Genomic DNA, 19,264 nt, shown 5'->3' with positions numbered 1-19,264 from the left:
ACAGCCTGCACGAGAGTGGGCCCAAGCCTCCAGTATCCACCTCTCTGCTGACTCAGAATAATGAACTTACTGTGCAAAGAAATATTGTCACATTTGTGATTCACACTTCTTCTCACTTAAATATTGTGAAAGTTAAATAAGTATCAGGTATGATCAGGTATAAACTGTACAGTGTGTCCACATATCAGGTATTCTGTATTATACATTGTACTTATATTAGTTTGGTTTCCAGTCCAAAGTTGGTGGATGACACTGATTCTACTGAAAAAAAAAACCGTTTTATTTATTTGTCATTGGCTATGATAGCTATTTTATGTTTTATCAGTTTCTACTAATACGATAATATGATAATATATTTAAGTATAATTTCACTACAGTTAACTAGCTTGTAATACTACTGACACAAGTGCAGTTTATGGAGGTTGTAACCTGAAGCTTTGGATACATCTCTCTTCACTTCATATTAAGTAAAAACAGTCTGAATTATGGATGAACTCCAGTCTGTGTTTTCTCAACTATTCAGAAACCGTTTTAAAACCTCAGATTTGGTTTTTATTCTGTGTGAAAAACATAATCTTGAATTGTAACAGAAAAGGGAAGGTGAAGGGGGAAAAAAAACCAAGATAAAAACAGTGGGATTTTTTTCTTGTCAACTTGCATATTAAACTAAAACCAAAGAGTGTTTGTTGTCAGCGTATAAGGTGTGTTTAATTCTCACTTGTATTTATGCGTGTAATTAATTTTAAACCTTTGTCAGTTTAAATATTCTACAGCCGAATTTAAAAACAGCTGTTTCTTTTAAATAAATAAAAAAGGACCATTTGTCCGTTACTGTGTTGCACTGTTTATGTAAAAACAACTGAAATAAAACTGTTTATATCTGGATAAACTCAACATTGTGTACAGAGAATTAAAGGAAACAAATAAATAAACAGACGGCAAGATGTTTTTTTAAATGTCTTAGTAAACATTTATACAACAAGTTTATTTATAGGATAGGGTGTGTTATGCTGCAGGTATGAAACATTACATTATAAATTGTCTATACGGTATATAAGGAGAAAAGGCGACAAGCACAAAGACTCGTTCCGACTTTCATTCTGTCAGTTTCTCCTCTCATCACATACAATTGAAACCACTTATTTACATACACTAAAAACGCAAACACATTTTAATCTTTACTATCAAACATCAAATCCGAGAATATAATTTTTGTATTTGTGAAATGTCAGAATAAAGAGAGGGAAAATTGTTTTTGTTTTTTGTAATACTTTCATCAAAAAAAAGTATACATACACTTCCTTAGTATTTGATAGAATTGCCCTGAAACGGTTTCACTTGGGCCAAAAATTTCAGGTATCCTTCAACAAGCTTTCTACAATAGTTTGCTGGAATCTTGGCCCACTCCTCTTGACAGAAGTGATGTAAGTGGGTCAGGTTTGTAGGCCTTCTTGCTTGCATTTGCCTTTTCAATGCTGTCCACAAATTTTCTGTGGGATTTAGATTCAATTCAGTTCAATTCAATTTTATTTATATAGCGCCAAATCACAACAACAGTCGCCTCAAGGTGCTTTATATTGTACAGTAGATCCTACAATAATAGATACAGAGAAAACCCCAACAGTATGTATGTTATCCCTAATGGAAGTAAAAATAACTTGAACTCCAATTTTGAAAACACAACTTTCTTTGTTTTCTTTCTTTTTTTTTTTAATTTTTTATAAAGCTCTGACTTGTATTATTAGTATGAGTCTGTGGTCTGGAAGAGAGTCCTGTCTGCAAAATACAGCATATAATGACCAATGTTGAGCAATTAATTATATAGTTACTTCTTCAAAAAAGTAACCCAGTTTGGCAAACAACAAAGTTTTTTGCAGCTATTTATTTTTTTAATGCAGCCAAGGTGTTTTTTTAAATAAACATTTCAAACTGTTTACAGAACAATCAGCTGTTCTGCATCAAATTTGATGCCACACAAATTATTTGTGCCACTCCAAAAAATAATTTCTGTCCACCATAAAGGAGAACAACAGCCTGATACCTGCAGGAGATGTATCACTCCTGTAACATTCAGCAGTCGCCTCATTGTTCTGACACACACAACAAAACTACACTACACACTGACTACACGAGATTTGCGCTAAACGTCTCAAATCTCTCACATCTCAAAACACCGCCGTCACTCCTAAAACTTCCCACCGTTTCAACATGGTACTTTTTTCCACCAATAGGAAAGGGTGAGTTTTTTGGTTTTGTTTTTGCTCACAGGCTTTCGAGCGTTTTCCTTATAAAACGCTGTTTTCCCCGTTTCTTCCCGCAGTAAATATAAACAACATATTCAGAATAATAGTATTCAGGAAGAAAACCAAACACTGCAGATATTTTTATCATAACTCTGGTTTTACGCCTATCAACACAATTTAAACAATTTAAAAACTGGCATAAAGTCCACACTTTTTCCCTCAATTGTCCTGTCTGTCCTGCTCACATCTCCAGTGGTTGTACACGTTGTCATTAACGTGGCTCCACATCAGCCACGCCGCTTTGCTAGCTAAAACACTGGTGTCGGCACATAAGGACGCTGTCATAGGCTGTCAACGATGTTGATTAGCTGCGTATATACGAATGTGAATGGCATCAATGGCTGGACTATGGGATAAGGTGACGTCGTTCTAATCCCATCCGGGAGCAGCCAGTCACTGACTGACTAACACTGCAAAACAGAATTATTAACGTATTAATTTTAAATTCAATTCAGGTTAGATTTTTTTTTTGGTTGCTGGTCCATATGAGCCGAATACAGCAGGCTGTGTAAAAACTGAAGATGTCAATTGATTAAAATATTTAATAGTTAACTTTAGAGGGTTAGTGCACAACTCGGAGCAATAACACAAAGGTTGCTGGTTTAAGTCCCAGTTGAACTCGTGAGACTCTCTTATTTAAGTTGGATGTTTAAAGGCACTCATTAATTAAATAATAACTCCCCTCAAATGCATTAAGCCTAAAGTAACTAGTCTATTTTGAAAATGTAAGAAGTAGAAAGTACAGATATTTGTTTAAAAATGTAAGGAGTAAAAGTAAAAAGAAAAGAAACTACTTAAGTAAAATACAGATACCTGAAAATTGTACTTAAGTACAATAATGAAGTATATGTACTTTGTTACTTCCCACCTCTGCAAATAACTATGCCAATACATATAAGCATTTATATAACAGGAACACATTAAAGCATAGTGAAGCAAATGATATAGGAGGTGATCCTCGTATCCAGAGCTTTTAGTGAAATCTCAGAAATATGTCCAAAAATATCAACAAAAAACAGGTGTGGAAGAGGAGATAACCGCAGAGAGTAGATGGCCAAAATTAATTTTTACTTTTTAGATTTTGGTCTTTAACAATGAAGAGTGGGTTTGGTCCTGCTTCTTTTAGACTCTTTGTGTTTGGAGGTTGGATCAAAGTTCTCATACCCAACAGATAACTGAAAATAAAACACCAACAATAAACCTGAGATGCACAACAGATTTTAAATAACCTCATGTAACATCACAGTTTTATGCACTTTGAAGTTTAAAACTAAGAAACACAGAGTTTTTTCCCCCAGAGTAATAAACAAACAAAAACAGATGTTACAATATAAAAATTATAAGAAGTTTCAGAGCAGCATACATGTACTGCAGTGTAAGGAAACAGGCCTAAAGGTGCTTTCACACTTTTAGATATGACACCCTGAAATGTTGATGTTGTGGAATAACCTCAGAAGGGACAGTAAAATATGTTGTATGGTTTTCTACCTAAATAATTATGTAACAGGTTTCTGTCTGGTATAACAATTGTTCGCTTTGTTTTCACTTCCCTCTGCTGGTAAGAAAGTAAGTAAATTTTTATTTATATAGCACATTTCTAGATAGAGATCACAAAGTGCTTTATAATGGATTGGATTTATATAGCGCTTTTTCTAGGCACCCAAAGCGCTTTACAAAATATAACAGATTAAAAGACAAAATACAAACAAAGTTAACAAAAAGCAATTTTAAAAAGATGTGTTTTTAGCTGTTCTTTAAAAGTAATCAATGAATCAGCGGATCGTAAGTCCTGAGGAAGGGAATTCCACAGTCTGGCGGCCACAGTAGCAAAAGCTCTATCACCCCTAGTTTTCAATCTCGTATACTGAAAGACAAGTAGGCCCTGACTACTCGACCTCAGAGACCTACTAGGGGCATAGGGCTGTAAAAGTTCAATAATATATGGTGGTGCTTGTTGTTGAAGAGCCTGGTGAAGATGGTGTTATTAAAGAAACTTTAATTTAAGAAACTTTAATAACAGGTAACATCACCTCTTTTCAGTACATTTCACTGAGAAAGTCCCCTCTGACAGCATGAATCAACAACGCTCACTGAAACCTGCAACAACAGACAGAAAACAAGTGACACAAACTCACCTCCATGTTTGTGTCATTTTCTCTGGTGTTCAGTCCAAAGTTCCTCCTTGTCTTACTAATGTAGCAGAGCATGAGGAAAACAGCCATCAGCAAAACACCATCCAAGGACGCACGCACAACCAGAAGCCAGGAGGAGTCAGGACAATGTGTAGAGACTCCTGCAGTGACACTTTCACTCTGTGTTGTTGCTGTTGTTTGTAGTGTGGAAGTAGGTGGGTTTGAAGCCGTGAACAACAAACACAAAGCATATGGTTATTGAATCAACAATGATGAAGGCAAATGCAGCCTAATTTAAATCATGTTATCATACAGGTTAATACAAACATTTAGGAAGCACTACATGCAGCATTTTGTGCATAGTGAAATAGATAGACCACATAGTCAGGTTCAGTTGCAGTTTTGTTAAATCAGCTGATGGATAAGGTAATGCTGTTAAACATTAAACTGGGAACAGCAACAAAAACATGGGCATTTGTTTGTTTCTTTGTCAAACCCTCTGATGTTAGAAAGGTATAATGATCTCTCACTCAGTGTATCAGCTGATCTCAGGCAGTAGCAAGAATCTCACCTCAAAATCACCAAAAGTTTCATGTTTTTATTTATTGTTGTTCTGATTGTGTTTACTTTACTTTCCAAGCAGTGATCTACTTTTATCATTAGTAGTATTTTAAGGCACATGGAATATGCAAAAAGTTTGTACTATTTTGAACAGAAACTTACCATCACTGACAAGAACATATTCACTCTCGTATGAATCAGGAGACAGAGGGTTTCCATAACCACACCTGTACAATCCTGTGTCTGACTTGGTCAGCTGTGTGATGGCCGCATACAGTGGATACATGGATCCTGGTCTGTGTTCAATACTGTATCTTCCACTCACAGATTTGTTGTTAGTTGTGTCAATGAGGATCTCCCCTTCATTCTTACACTCATTCTTACAAAAGAACGTCCTCTGTCCATACGCATTAATGGAACATACTAATGTGATGTTTTCTCCCTTCATTTCTGTGTGATAAAAGCCATTGTTTTTATCCAGATCTGTGAAATAGAAGAACATTCATTACTATGAACTTAAAGGGCAGAGTTAGAGGTCTTAGAAGTACACAGGGGAGAGTGTGAATGTTTTTTCATTTGTCTTATTTTTTGAAGCGTTTTTCAGAACTCGGAAATCTCAGAAATATGTCCAAAAATATCAACAAAAAACAGGTGTGGAAGAGGAGATAACCTCAGAGAGTAGATGGCCAAAATTAATTTTTACTTTTTAGATTTTGGTCTTTAACAATGAAGAGTGGGTTTGGTCCTGCTGTTTTTGGACTCTTTGTGATTGGAGGTTGAATCAAAGTTCTCATACCCAACAGATAACTGAAAATAAAACACCAACAATAAACCTGAGATGCACAACAGATTTTAAATAACCTCATGTAACATCACAGTTTTATGCACTTTGAAGTTTAAAACTAAGAAACACAGAGTTTCAAACTCAGAGCTACAAGATCAGCCTGGTATCCACACATAAATAAAAAAAAATGACTAACTTCTTTTTATTTTATTTTAATTTTTTTTCGCCTGTCCCGTTTGGTTCTTTTGCCATCAGAAGTATTGTCTAAAGGCAAAGAAAGATGCCCAATGAATTTACTTTCCCAAATGGGCCATCACGGCATTGCTGTAAAGGTACATTCGATTGAACTTTGTTTTTATTGTTTATTATATTTTATTTTATTTTCACTCGCTACACATGGGACAGACATGACTGGGGGAAAGAAAAGGGAGAAAGAAAGAGAGGTAGGGAAAGAAAAACACACACACACACACATATGTATATATATATATATATATATATATATATATATATATATATATATATATATATATATATATATCCATCCATCCATCGTCATCCGCTTTATCCGAGGCCGGGTCGCGGGGGCAGCAGCCTAAGCAAAGAGGCCCAGACCTCCCTCTCCCCAGCCACCTCCTCCAGCTTATCCGGGGGAATACCGAGGCGTTCCCAGGCCAGCCAAGAGATATAATCTCTCCAGCGTGTCCTGGGTCTGCCCCGGGGCCTCCTCCCGGTGGGACATGCCTGGGGCATCCTTGTCAGATGCCTGAACCACCTCAGCTGGCTCCTTTCGATGTGGAGGAGCAGCGGCTCTACTCTGAGCCCCTCCCGGATGGCCGAACTTCTCACCCTATCTCTAAGGGAGAGGCCAGCCACCCTTCGGAGGAAGCTCATTTCTGCCGCTTGTATCCGCGATCTCGTTCTTTCGGTCACTACCCACAGCTCGTGGCCATAGGTGAGGGTAGGGACGTAGATCGACCGGTAAATTGAGAGCTTCGCTTTTACACTCAGCTCCCTCTTCACCACGACGGACTGGTGCAGCGTCTGCATTACTGCAGCTGCAGCCCCAATCCGTCTGTCGATCTCCGGCTCCCTTCTCCCATCACTCGCGAACAAGACCCCGAGATACTTGAACTCCTCCACTTGGGGCAGGAACTCATCCCCGATCCGAAGTGGGCACTCCACCCTTTTCCGGCTGAGAACCATGGCCTCAGATTTGGAGGTGCTGATCCTCATTCCCGCTGCTTCACACTCGGCTGCGAACCGTTCCAGTGTGAGCTGGAGGCCCTCACCCGATGAAGCCAACAGAACCACATCATCCGCAAAAATCAGAGATGAGATTCTGAGGCCACCAAAGCGAAAGTCCTCCGCCACTTGGCTGCACCTAGAAATCCTGTCCATAAAAATTATGAACAGAACCGGAGACAAAGGGCAGCCCTGGCGGAGCCCATCACCCACCGGGAACGAGTCCGACTTATTGCCGCCAATGCGAACCAAGCTCTTGCAACGGTTGTATAGGGATCGAATGGCCCGTAGCAATGGGCCAGACACCCCATACTCCCGCAACACCTCCCACAGGACACCCCGAGGGACACGGTCGAATGCCTTCTCCAAGTCCACAAAACACACGTAGACTGGTTGGGCAAACTCCCATGCACCCTCAAGTATCCTCGAGAGGATAAAGAGCTGGTCCAGTGTCCCACGACCAGGACGAAAACCGCATTGTTCCTCCTGTATCCGAGGTTTCAACTAGCGGACGAACTCTCCTTTCCAGCACCCTGGCATAGACTTTCCCAGGGAGGCTGAGGAGTGTGATCCCCCTGTAGTTGGAACACACCCTCCGGTCCCCCTTCTTAAAGATGGGGACCACCACCCGGTCTGCCAGTCCACAGGTACTGCCCCTGATCTCCACGCAACATTGCAGAGGCGTGTCAACCAGGACAGCCCTACAACGTCCAGAGCCTTCAGGAACTCGGGGCAGACCTCATCAACACCAGGGGCTCTGCCACCAAGGAGCTGTTTAACTGCCTCAGTGACCTCGCCCCCGGAAATTGGCGGGTCATTCCCCTCATTCCCAGACTCTGCTTCCTCCTCGGAAGACGTGTCAGTGGGATTAAGGAGGTCCTTGAAGTATTCCTTCCACCGCCTGACAATTTTCGCAGTCGACGTCAGCAGCGCTCCGCCAGCACTATACACAGTGCAGGTAGAGCATCGCTTTCCCCTCCTGAGACGCCTGACGGTTTGCCAGAATCTCTTCGAGGAAGTCCGAAAGTCTTTTTCCATGGCCTCTCCGAACTCCTCCCACACCCGAGTTTTTGCTTCAGCCACTGCCCGAGCCGCATTCCGCTTGGCCTGTCGATACCTGTCGGCTGCCTCCGGAGTCCCACAGGCTAACCAAGCCCGATAGGACTCCTTCTTCAGCCTGGTGGCTCCCTTTACCTCTGGTGTCCACCATTTGGTTTGGGGATTACCACCACGGCAGGCACCAACCACCTTGCGGCCGCAGCTCAATGCAGCAGCTTCGGCAATGGAGACGCTGAACATGGTCCATTCGAACTCAATGTCCCCAGTCCCCCTCGGAATGCTGTTGAAGCTCTGCCGGAGGTGTGTGTTGAAGATCTCGCGGACTGGGGCCTCTGCTAGACGTTCCCAGCACACCCTCACTACGTGTTTAGGTGCACCAGGTCTGTCCAGCGTCCTCCCCCGCCACCTGATCCAACTCACCACCAGGTGGTGATCAGTTGACAGCTCAGCCCCTCTCTTTACCTGAGTGTCCAGAACATATGGTCGCAGGTCTGGTGATACGATTACAAAATCGATCATCGACCTACGGCCTAGAGCGTCCTGGTGCCACGTGCACTTATGGACACTCTTATGTTCGAACAGGGTGTTCGTTATGGCCAAACTGTGATTAGCACAGAAGTCCAATAACAAAGCACCGCTCGGGTTCAGATCAGGGAGGCCGTTCCTCCCAATTATGCCCCTCCAGGTCTCGCTGTCGTTACCCACGTGAGCATTGAAGTCTCCCAGCAGGACAACAGAGTCTCCAGGTGGAGCACCTTCCATCACCCCCCCCCCCCAGGGACTCTAAGAAGGCTGGGTACTCTGAACTGCCACTCGGCGCATAAGCGCAGATGACAGTCAGGACCCGTTCCCCGACCCTAAGGCGCAGGGAACAAACCCTCTCGTCCACCGGGAAAAACCCCAACATACCGGCAGCAAGCCGAGGGGATATCCCTCCTCCTTGAATCGCTACCTTATCGTGGTGGAGGGGTTTGTGTGTCCCAGGGATCCCAGGGGCTATGTTGTCTGGGGGCTTTTGTCCCCTGGTAGGGTCTCCCATGGCAAATTGGTCCTGGGTGAGGGACCAGACAAAGAGCGATTCAGAAGACCCTTATGAAAAGGATATCGAGGGAACCGTTTACCCTGCCCGGGATAGGGTTACCGGGGCCCCGCCCTGGAGCCAGGCCCGGGGAGGGTGCCCGAGGGCGAGCGTCTGGTGGCCGGGCACAGCCCGAAGATGAGACATGGGCCCATCCTCCCGCAGGAGGCGCCATAGGGGTCGGGTGCATTGTGTGCCGGGTGGCGACCAGGAGCGGAGGCACTGGCGGACTGACCCCCGGCTGCCAAGACTGGCAATATATATATATATATATATATATATATAAACACCCAGCACGCCCCTGCGGGCGGTTTATCCTTCAAGCTCGGGTCCTCTACCAGAGGCCTGGGAGCTTGAGGGTCCTGCGCAGTATCTTAGCTGTTCCCAGGACTGCGCTCTTCTGGACAGAGATCTCCGATGTTGTTCCCGGGATCTGCTGGAGCCACTCGCCTAGCTTGGGAGTCACCGCACCTAGTGCTCCGATTACCACGGGGACCACCGTTACCTTCACCCTCCACATCCTCTCGAGCTCTTCTCTGAGCCCTTGGTATTTCTCCAGCTTCTCGTGTTCCTTCTTCCTGATATTGCTGTCATTCGGAACCGCTACATCGATCACTACGGCCGTCTTCTTCTGTTTGTCTACCACCACTATGTCCGGTTGGTTAGCCACCACCATTTTGTCCGTCTGTATCTGGAAGTCCCACAGGATCTTAGCTCGGTCATTCTCCACCACCCTTGGGGGCATCTCCCATTTTGACCTCGGGACTTCCAGGTTATACTCGGCACAGATGTTCCTGTACACTATGCCGGCCACTTGGTTATGGCGTTCCATGTATGCCTTGCCTGCTAGCATCTTGCACCCTGCTGTTATGTGCTAGATTGTCTCTGGGGCATCTTTACACAGCCTGCACCTGGGGTCTTGCCTGGTGTGATAGACCCCAGCCTCTATGGATCTTGTGCTCAGAGCTTGTTCTTGTGCTGCCATGATTAGTGCCTCTGTGCTGTCTTTCAGTCCAGCTTTGTCCAGCCACTGGTAGGATTTCTGGATATCAGCCACCTCCTCTATCTGCCGGTGGTACATACCGTGCAGGGGCCTGTCCTTCCATGATGGTTCCTCGTCTCCCTCCTCTTTCTTGGGTTTCTGCTGCCTGAGGTATTCACTGAGCACTCGGTCAGTTGGGGCCATCTTCCCAATGTATTCTTGGATGTTCGTTGTCTCATCCTGGACTGTGGTGCTGACACTCACCAGTCCCCGGCCCCCTTCCTTCCGCTTAGCGTACAGCCTCAGGGTGCTGGATTTGGGGTAAAACCCTCCATGCATGGTAAGGAGCTTTCTTGTCTTTATGTCAGTGGCTTCTATCTCCTCCTTTGGCTAGCCTATTACCCCAGCAGGGTACCTGATCACGGGCAGGGCGTACGTGTTGATGGCCCGGATCTTGTTCTTACCATTCAGCTGACTCCTCAGGACTTGCCTGACCCTCTGCAGGTACTTGGTGGTTGCAGCTTTTCTAGCGGCCGCTTCATGGTTCCCATTCGCCTGTGGGATCCCCAAGTACTTGTAACTGTCCTCTATGTCTGCAATGTTGCCTTCTGGTAGTTCAATCCCCTCAGTTCTGACTACCTTCCCTCTCTTTGTTACCATCCGACTACACTTCTCCAGTCCGAACGACATTCCAATGTCATTGCTGTATAGCCTGGTAGTGTGGATCAGTGAATCGATGTCTCGTTCACTCTTGGCATACAGCTTGATGTCATCCATGTACAGGAGGTGGCTGACAACTGCTCCATTCCGTAGTCGGTATCCGTAGCCAGTCTTGTTAATGATCTCACTGAGGGGGTTCAGGCCTATGCAGAACAGCAGTGGGGACAGAGCATCTCCTTGGTAGATCCCGCACTTGATGGTGACTTGTGCTATGGGCTTGGAGTTGGCCTCTAGTGTTGTACGCCACATCCCCATTGAGTTCCTGATGAAGGCTCTTAGGATCCCATTGATCTTGTACAATTCTAGGCATTCCAGTATCCAGCTGTGGGGCATTGAGTCATAGGCCTTCTTGTAATCAATCCAGGCAGTGCACAGGTTGGTCAGTCTGGTCTTGCAGTCTCGGCTGATTGTTCTGTCTACCAGTAGCTGGTGTTTTGCGCCTCTGGTATTCTTGCCAATTCCTTTCTGTGTCCCGCTCATGTATTGACCCATGTGCCTGTTCATCTTAGCCGATATGATGCCTGACAGGAGCTTCCATGTAGTACTGAGGCAGGTTATTGGTCGGTAGTTGGAGGGGACCGGTCCCTTCTTGGGGTCCTTGGGGATCAGGACCGTCCGGCCTTCAGTTAGCCATTCCGGGTGTCTCTCGTTAACTAGCAGCTGGTTCATTTGTGCTGCCAGACGCTCGTGGAGTGCAGTCAGCTTCTTCAGCCAGTAGGCGTGAACCATGTCGGGCCCTGGTGCTGTCCAACTCTTCATACTGGAGACCCTTTCTTGGATATCTGCCACTGTGATGGTTACTGGACCCTGTTCAGGGAGGTCGCTGTGGTCTGCCCTCAGATCCTCTAGCCACTGAGCATTGCCGTTATGGGTTGCATCCTTCTCCCATATGCTCTTCCAGTATTGCTCCGTCTCCAGCCTTGGTGGTGCTGTTCTCTTATTGTTCCCTTGCCACTGAGAGTACACCTTTGCTGGTTCTGTGGAGAACAGCTGGTTTATTCTCCTGCCTTCTATCTCTCTGGTGTACCTCCTCAAGCGGCTGGCCAAGGCTGTGAGTCTTTGCTTGGCAGATATATATATATATATATATATATATATATATATATATATATATATATATATATATATATATATATATATATATATATATATATACACACACGCCTCCGATGCTTGCTACCCACGCGATGCAGATGGCAGGTCTGTCCAGCACTAGAAACGGCTGCAGGACAAGATGCCCGCTGTCTACACAAGATCATTCCTTACCTCATAACCTCCCGTTGCATGTCACATCGTTTTACATGGTGTAGATGTGAATATTCATGTGCTTTTTTGTGCTGAGGTGGGTTTTTTTTACTATCCTCAAACTGGTATCCAAGTTAGGGGCCCAGTTTGAGTAGAGCTCTTTTTCTCTCCTCTTGTCCCTGATGTGAGTACTTTCACTGTTTTCTTTTTGGCACGGCCACATCTGCAGCTTGTCCCCCTCCCTCTCTTGGACACAAGCATTTCACTGCATGTTGTACTTGTATGACTATGTATGTGATGAATAAAAAATTGAACGTGAACTTGAACTTTTTCATTTAAGTCACCTTTAGTAAAAACTCACCATTTGAAACTCTGACCTCAAAGTCACAGTATGCGTCTGGAGCAGATCTTCCCAAACCACACCTGTACATTCCTGAGTCAGACGTGATCATGTGTGTGAAGGTCAAAAACACAATTCCTCTTCCTGAAGCTCCATCTCTATATTTAATGCTGTATTTCCCACTCTGAGCTGTGCTTCCATCTGTTTTGATGAGGATATCTTTTGCTCGCTCACATTTTTCTTTACAGAAGAACTTTGTGCTTCCGGACAAAGTTAAGTTGCAGTTAAGTGTGCCATTTGCTCCTTCAGCTGCAGACCAAATATTGTGTTTTGCCTTGACGAGCACAGCTGCATCTGTCAGATGAAAACAGATGAAAATTTTTTAAAATTAGAAAGCAGCATTAAAGACAAAATCAGATCAACAGTTCTCACCTGACAAGAAGCAGAAGAAGAGAAAATGAAAGATTTTCATTCTGACTTTGATCCTGATGCAGAAAAGTTGTTAAACTTCAGAAGAACAGCGTCTGACTCTTCACTGTGTCTGTGTCTATCATCAGAAAACAGAAGTTACTTAGTGAGTTGTTTCCTTTTTAGCACTTCCTTCAACTTTTTTAAAGATACATTCATCACATTCTCATGAGGAGAAGGAGTTTCAGAACAAATTTGACCTTTAAATCCTGATGCCAGCTCAGGCAATGTCTGAGAGGAACACATGATTGCCTGAGCTTAAGAGATAGAAAAAAAATGGAAATGACATTTCCAGTGTGTCATTTCCTCTCACACTCTCAACTACACTCCTGTCTACTGTGCTATCTAAAACACACAAAAAAAACACCACATGTCAAAGCTGACTCATTTCTTAGGAATTAGAATAGAGTAATATTAATTAATTTATTATTAATATATTTATTTATATATTTATTTATAAATCAACATCATTTTTTTGCTGTTGCATTTTGAGATTATTTCATATTAAATATTGAAAATAAATGGCAAAGTTGGCCAAATAGCATTAAGTCTAAAATGGATTTAAAGGATTGCTTGAACATGAACCTGTTTGTAATGTCTAAAGAGGAAAACACATATCCATGTCTGTCAGTGAGGGCTGCAGTCTAAACAGAGATACCCAGAAATATTTTATTCCTCTACCTGATTGCCAATAATAATGGATTGGATTTATATAGCGCTTTTCAAGACACCCAAAGTGCTTTACAATGCCACTATTCATTCACTCTCACATTCACACACTGGTGGAGCCAAGCTACGGTTATAGCCACAGCTGCCCTGGGCTGACAGGGCTGACAGAAGCGAGGCTGCCATATCGCGCCATCGGCCCCTCTGGCCAACACCAGTAGGCAAGTAGGGTAAAGTGTCTTGCCCAAGGACACAATGACCAGGACAGAGAGCCCGGGGATCAAACCGGCGACCTTCTGGTTACAAATACACTTCCCAACCCCCTGAGCCACGGTCGCCCCAAATAGTAAAATATTTAAAATATAAAAATAAAAATATCCACATCATCCCGTGCAGGAGTTTTGCAAACAATGACCTCTGACCAGCAATAGAACACATATCATTGAAGGTAAAAATAAATAGTTGTTGTCTCCTTCACTTTGGCTTGAGAGTTGTTTTGGACTTCTTCAGAGGCCTGGTAATGAACTCATCATTTGAATTAAGTGTGTTAACCCAGGGTGGTATCTAAAACCTGCAGGAAACTGGCACTTGAGGCCTGGAGATGCCTATCACTGCTCTAGTTACAGGAACAGGATTTCCTTTTTACGTGTTTCAAATCAAATCAAATCAAATCAAATCAAATCAAATCAAATCAAATATATATGTTTCTGTTAAGGTTAAAATGAGTTTGATCTAACGTGAAGAAAAAATAACTCCCCTCAAGTGTGTTAAAGCAAAAGTCTGTTTTGATAAGGTAAGAAGTAGAAATTACAGATATTTGTTTAAAAATGTAAATGTAAAAGTAAAAAAGTAGTCAGAAAAAATACTCAAGTAAAGTACATACGTGAACTGAAATTTGTACTGAAGTACAGTAACAAAGTATCTGTATTTCTACCTCTGTAAACATCCATGCACACAGTATCGAGACCACTGCACGTGCTGAGGAAATACAGAAGAAAAATCTTACAAGAAATATATTTTTTATTTTAGTGCATTCATGTGTGTGTGTCACATATCTCTGAAAATGTTTAGAGCACTTGTGCAAATATGTGATGTCTTGATGAATCGAGCAGATATTTGAAGTTTACACAGCACCATTCTCACATGAAAATATTTTGAAGTTTATTTTGTGACCCAGAAAGAGTAATTTTTCAAACTCTGCCACTCTGTGTTCCTCAGCCACTGCCTCATTTGAGTTTTGGACGAAATGGATTCTGGGATATTGCATTTCGTCATTTCGAGCTGATTGGAGACCAGAACAGCCAATCAGATTTTTTTTGCATCCAAGTCTGTGATTGGCTGGTTTGGTCTATTTGGTCAGAGTAGAAGTAGGAACCCGACACTGCAATGGTCCCTTAATCCACAGGGCAAGTAATTTACGTACAATACCCAAGCAAATTAAATGCATATAGTCTAAGGGAAAGGCTGAAACCATGCCAATGCCTAGCTCATGAAGAGGTGATTTGGAGTTATGGTCATCTTCATCTAACATTTCTTCAAACTGAGAATCTGATCTGAGACTTGAATCCATATCTGGAAAGCCTGGTCCACGGCCTTCTCTGCAAGTTCCACAGCATCTAAAGCAAGGCTATTTAAATGCTGCTAAACTCTAGCTTTAATTCTCCTTCTCCTCGTCCGTGATTTGGCAAGAAGGTAATCCATTTCACTAAAATACACAGAAGATTGTGTGCAGAATAGAAGTGTGAGCCATTTTCACACATACGGCAATCCAAAAAATTTATTTAGTCATTAGCACTCATCAGGCAATGTCTATGGGCAACTGACTGCACTCAGACCAAAGGGGGCTGAATAATTACGCACACCCCACTTTGCAGTTATCTATTTGTAAAAAAATGTTTGGAATCATGTGTGATTTTCATTCCACTTCTCACGTGTACACCACTTTGTGTTGGTCTTTCACGTGGGATTCCAATAAAATTGATTCATGTTTGTGGCTGTAATGTGACAAAATGTGGAAAAGTTCAAGGGGGCCGAATACTTTTGCAAGCCACTGTATGTGGAAACATTGTTTGTAAAAACACACTTTAGCCAGAGTGGAGATTTTCCATCAATCTACACTGTAAAATGTATAAATCAGCAAGTGATAAATTATCACTGTTGCTGGTATTTTCTCAAAGAGTTGTATGTGATAGAAATTGCTGTTTGTAGTCCTCCTGTACATCTGCATGTTGCTTCCCAATTAAAATCTATAATTGTGGAGATTCATATTCATGTGATACTTTGTTAAGAAATAGAGAGATATTTTTTAATGCGTATCTGCTCATTAGATTGTTTTATGCATAAAAGAAGGCCAGCTTTGAGACAAGGTCACAGGCTGACAGGAAACTGCAGGTTTTTGCAGAAGTATGAGCAACAGACAGAGTGAAACTAAGTTCAGACAGGTTGCCCTGGCAACAGACCTTAGGAAGGGGAAGTTATTGCAAGCTGCACAGGAAGTTTTAGTTCACAGACATATTAATAACTCAGACACAGAAAAGAGGAGCTGAATAGTGATGGGTCAGTCGCGAACGAAATGGCTCTTAGAGCCGGTGTTGTGCCAAAAAGTGATTGTCTGCCAAAAACTGATTTCCGGTATTTGCCAAAAAGCGATTGCTCATATTTAAAGTGCTATAAGTAACTTGTTGGGCTATAATATGTTAAACATATGTCAAATGCATCCCTTATGGATGACATAAAGTCATCTTGAGCCACAAACAACATTCGTGTAGCAAGATACAAGCCGCAATCAGTTTTTGGCAGCGACTTTTATATAACCTTTATTTATGCAGTAAAAAAATCTCATTAACATTAAAAATGTATTTTGTAAGAGTAAGTTGCCCAACAGGACAGCAGAAATAGCAGCAAATATTACAATAGTTCTGTAAAAATATTTTAAGTGGGGATAAAGGACCGGATTGGTTATAATGTAAGTACAAGTTGTAAAGATACTTAAAAAACAGATAATTTTTTAATTCTTTATGTAACCCCTTTGTATCCCCTGTTCACCGAAGTCTATTTACGAACATACGTAAAGATATTACACATAAAAAATACACAGAAACACTGGAAATCAGTTTTTGGCAGACAATCACTTTTTGGCACAACACCGGATCTTTGAAGTGAACGATGCGAGCCGGCTCCTTATTGGGAGCCGTGGTTTTTTTTTTTTCCGTTCTCCTGCCCTCCTTTTCACTTTTTTCACTTCATGCTGCAAGTCACCCTGGTGTTTGCGCTGAGCAGAGACGGCAAACAGAGCCTTGCATTTGCGCCCCTCCCCCCTCTCCTCAGCGCTGAGCTGAGGGGGCGGGGGCGGTAGTTACACTCGCAACAGCAGTAGCACACAACAAGAGCAGGAGGGAGAGGGAAAGAAAGAGAGCCGGGAGCAACAAGAGACAACACCGTCACATTGGAAAGGTACAGTAAAGAAAATGAGTGATACCAAGAAAAGAAGCAAAGTCTGGAACCATTTCAATCTTATTGACAAAACAAAGGCAGAGTGTAGAGTCTACAAGAAAAGGATATCATATAGAGCCGGCTCCACAAACAACATGCACAGGCACCTAAGAACTGTCCACCCATCAGTGCAATGGGAAGATAAAACGCAGTCAGTTGAGTGTGAGGACTCTCTTCCAGACACTAAACCAAGGAACAATGTACATTTCAAATTCCTTTAATTTTAAACATGTTTATATTGTCTATCCTGTAAAATAGTCAGATGTCTATTCATATTAATGTACAGAATTCACCTGCTTGCTGCTACTACTGCACATTCACCCAATGTATATACTATATATATATATAATGTTCCTCCTCTACAGCCCCCCCCCCCCCCCCCCCCCCCCCCCCCACAATTTTTGCACATGTCGAGGCAACCCGTTCTCACTCCCAAAGCGTAACATTTTACGCTAGGTGACAAATCGTCACCATATTACGTTTTCGGCTACCCACCACGTTCCTAAATGATGACCTCGGAAAAAGAGGAAATATGAGAACCGTCTGGACTGAACCTACACATGTTCGCTCTTTTTCTTCAAATCGCTTAGAAACACGCTATTTAACATCATTAAAGTCCTGGTTACGGTCTGGAATAAGGTTATGGTTAGGGCTAGGGATAAGGTTAGGTTTAGGGCTGGAATACAGGGCTGGAACGTCTATTACCGCGGGAGCGTCATTGCACTGGATTCCAGCCATAACCCACCGCGTACTATAAGAACGCCGAAGGTCTCCTTTCGCGTTCCTCAGGAACGCCGCGGGACGTGACAAAACGTCGACATGTTACGCCTCGGGAGTGAGAACGCTCTGGTCGAGGAGTGTGTCAGGCTACATTTCACTGTGTGTTATACTTGTATAACTATGCATGTGACAAATAAAGAACCTTGAACCTTGATATTAATATTTCTAAATGCCAACCTTTCCCTTAATTAAAGATCTGTTCTTTCTTTAATTTTGAGGAGTTCCATCTAGCTGTTACAGTGCACCTAAAACAAAAAATCTGATTTACATTTGTTGAATGAGCAATTTTGTAAAATAACAGTCTATTTTTGTGTGCACAGCTTACAAAACTGTACTGTAAGGTATGCTCTGATTGCATGCTAAAATGTTGTTGCTTAAAAATAAAATCTGTAATGCATGATAATTAATAACATTAGCAGAAAGACTTATTAAAAAGTAGATACACAATTTCTATAGAATGGAAAACAACTTAGTTAATTTTTGTTCCTATGAATACCAGCATCCTAAACAACTCCAACAACCATGACGAAAAGTGCTTTCCTGCTCCCCTCACCATCAGCTGATTAACACTGAGCTGCTGCTGTCAACACCATCAAACTTATTTAATGTTTAATGTTATGTTATTTTTAAATCTTTACCAAAGCTTAACGACTGTGGATCCTCACACCTGCTGTTAAAAAACTGTTAGAGATTACAGGAGTAATTTCTTTTTTTTAAAGCAGCAAGCTTGCATTTTTATTGGTTACCATGTTTATTACCACTTTTATCAGTAAAAACCTTCCTATAAAGTATAGATTTCAATTCAATTCACCTTAATGAGCTGCACTACTTACAGTCATGTGAGCTCTGGTTACTGACAGCAGGTGTGAATGTTTGGAGTCCTAAACTCAGATAGAGATTAGAATAACAAGGGAATGTAAAATGGTTTGATGCACCTGACAGCAGCAGCTCAGAGAGAACTCCAATATGAGGGGAGGAGCAAAACTGTCAGAGTTGTGGCACAAGTGAAGAGAGCACTGTTGGCATTATTGTTAGCACAAAACATTGAAATTTCAATAGATGTCTAATTATGAAATTGGTCATTGACTCCTGCAGCTAAATAAACATTTTATACCGATTACCAGAAGAAAAAAAATAGTAATGCACTTCTTTCACAGATGTCCCATTAACCATCACTTTTCAAAATAATCTGTGCAAGCTATTGAATATGGCCAATAAGTAATACAAATAATATGAAAATGACTTACATATCTTTATGTCAAAGATGGTGTTTGAGATCCCAAAGAATTTAAATGTCAGAAGGAAATAAAAGAAAGTACATGAGAAAGAAAAAGTTGCAAACATTTCCATTTTTTCCAGGATAATTCACAAAATGAACAGTGTAATTATAAGTTTGAAATGCACTGCAA

The 19,264-nt window shown here is 42.3% G+C and overlaps 1 protein-coding gene across 3 annotated transcripts; it reads right to left on the bottom strand.

Annotated features, from left to right (window-relative positions):
- Positions 1–326: 326 nt before the first annotated feature.
- LOC146579403 (polymeric immunoglobulin receptor-like) lies at positions 327–13,136 on the bottom strand. 3 transcript variants are annotated; one of them, XM_085269323.1, is made up of 6 exons: positions 13,118–13,136; positions 12,882–12,996; positions 12,471–12,803; positions 5,159–5,479; positions 4,439–4,626; positions 327–3,478 (listed from the first exon to the last, which is right to left on the bottom strand). In XM_085269323.1, the coding sequence occupies exons 2-6, from the start codon at positions 12,919–12,921 to the stop codon at positions 3,392–3,394; spliced, it is 969 nt and encodes a 322-aa protein (XP_085125449.1). In that variant the 5' UTR covers positions 12,922–12,996; positions 13,118–13,136; the 3' UTR covers positions 327–3,391. The 3 variants fall into 3 exon arrangements, with proteins under 3 accessions (XP_085125449.1, XP_085125451.1, XP_085125450.1); XM_085269325.1 differs by having other exon boundaries at positions 327–2,713; positions 12,882–13,123; XM_085269324.1 differs by having other exon boundaries at positions 327–1,490; positions 12,882–13,123.
- Positions 13,137–19,264: the final 6,128 nt, after the last annotated feature.

Source organism: Mchenga conophoros, linkage group LG3, assembly GCF_057382185.1.
Source record: "Mchenga conophoros isolate Kocher_MC1m ecotype Shallow Benthic linkage group LG3, M_conophoros_male_GT1.1, whole genome shotgun sequence".
NCBI classification, from domain to species: Eukaryota; Metazoa; Chordata; class Actinopteri; order Cichliformes; family Cichlidae; genus Mchenga; species Mchenga conophoros.
Note: the sequence above shows the minus strand (reverse complement) of the source record. Positions and strands in the feature narration are given on the sequence as shown.

What these genes read in the sequence shown, in the direction of transcription:
- LOC146579403 (XM_085269323.1), bottom strand. Translation starts at nt 12,921, where the DNA reads ATGAAAATCTTTCATTTTCTCTTCTTCTGCTTCTTGTCAG. An exon ending in TGAGGTCAGAGTTTCAAATG is followed by an intron (nt 5,480 to 12,470) that starts GTGAGTTTTTAC and finishes TCTATTTCACAG; the next exon opens with ATCTGGATAAAAACAATGGC. An exon ending in AAAATGACACAAACATGGAG is followed by an intron (nt 3,479 to 4,438) that starts GTGAGTTTGTGT and finishes TTTTATTTTCAG; the next exon opens with TTATCTGTTGGGTATGAGAA.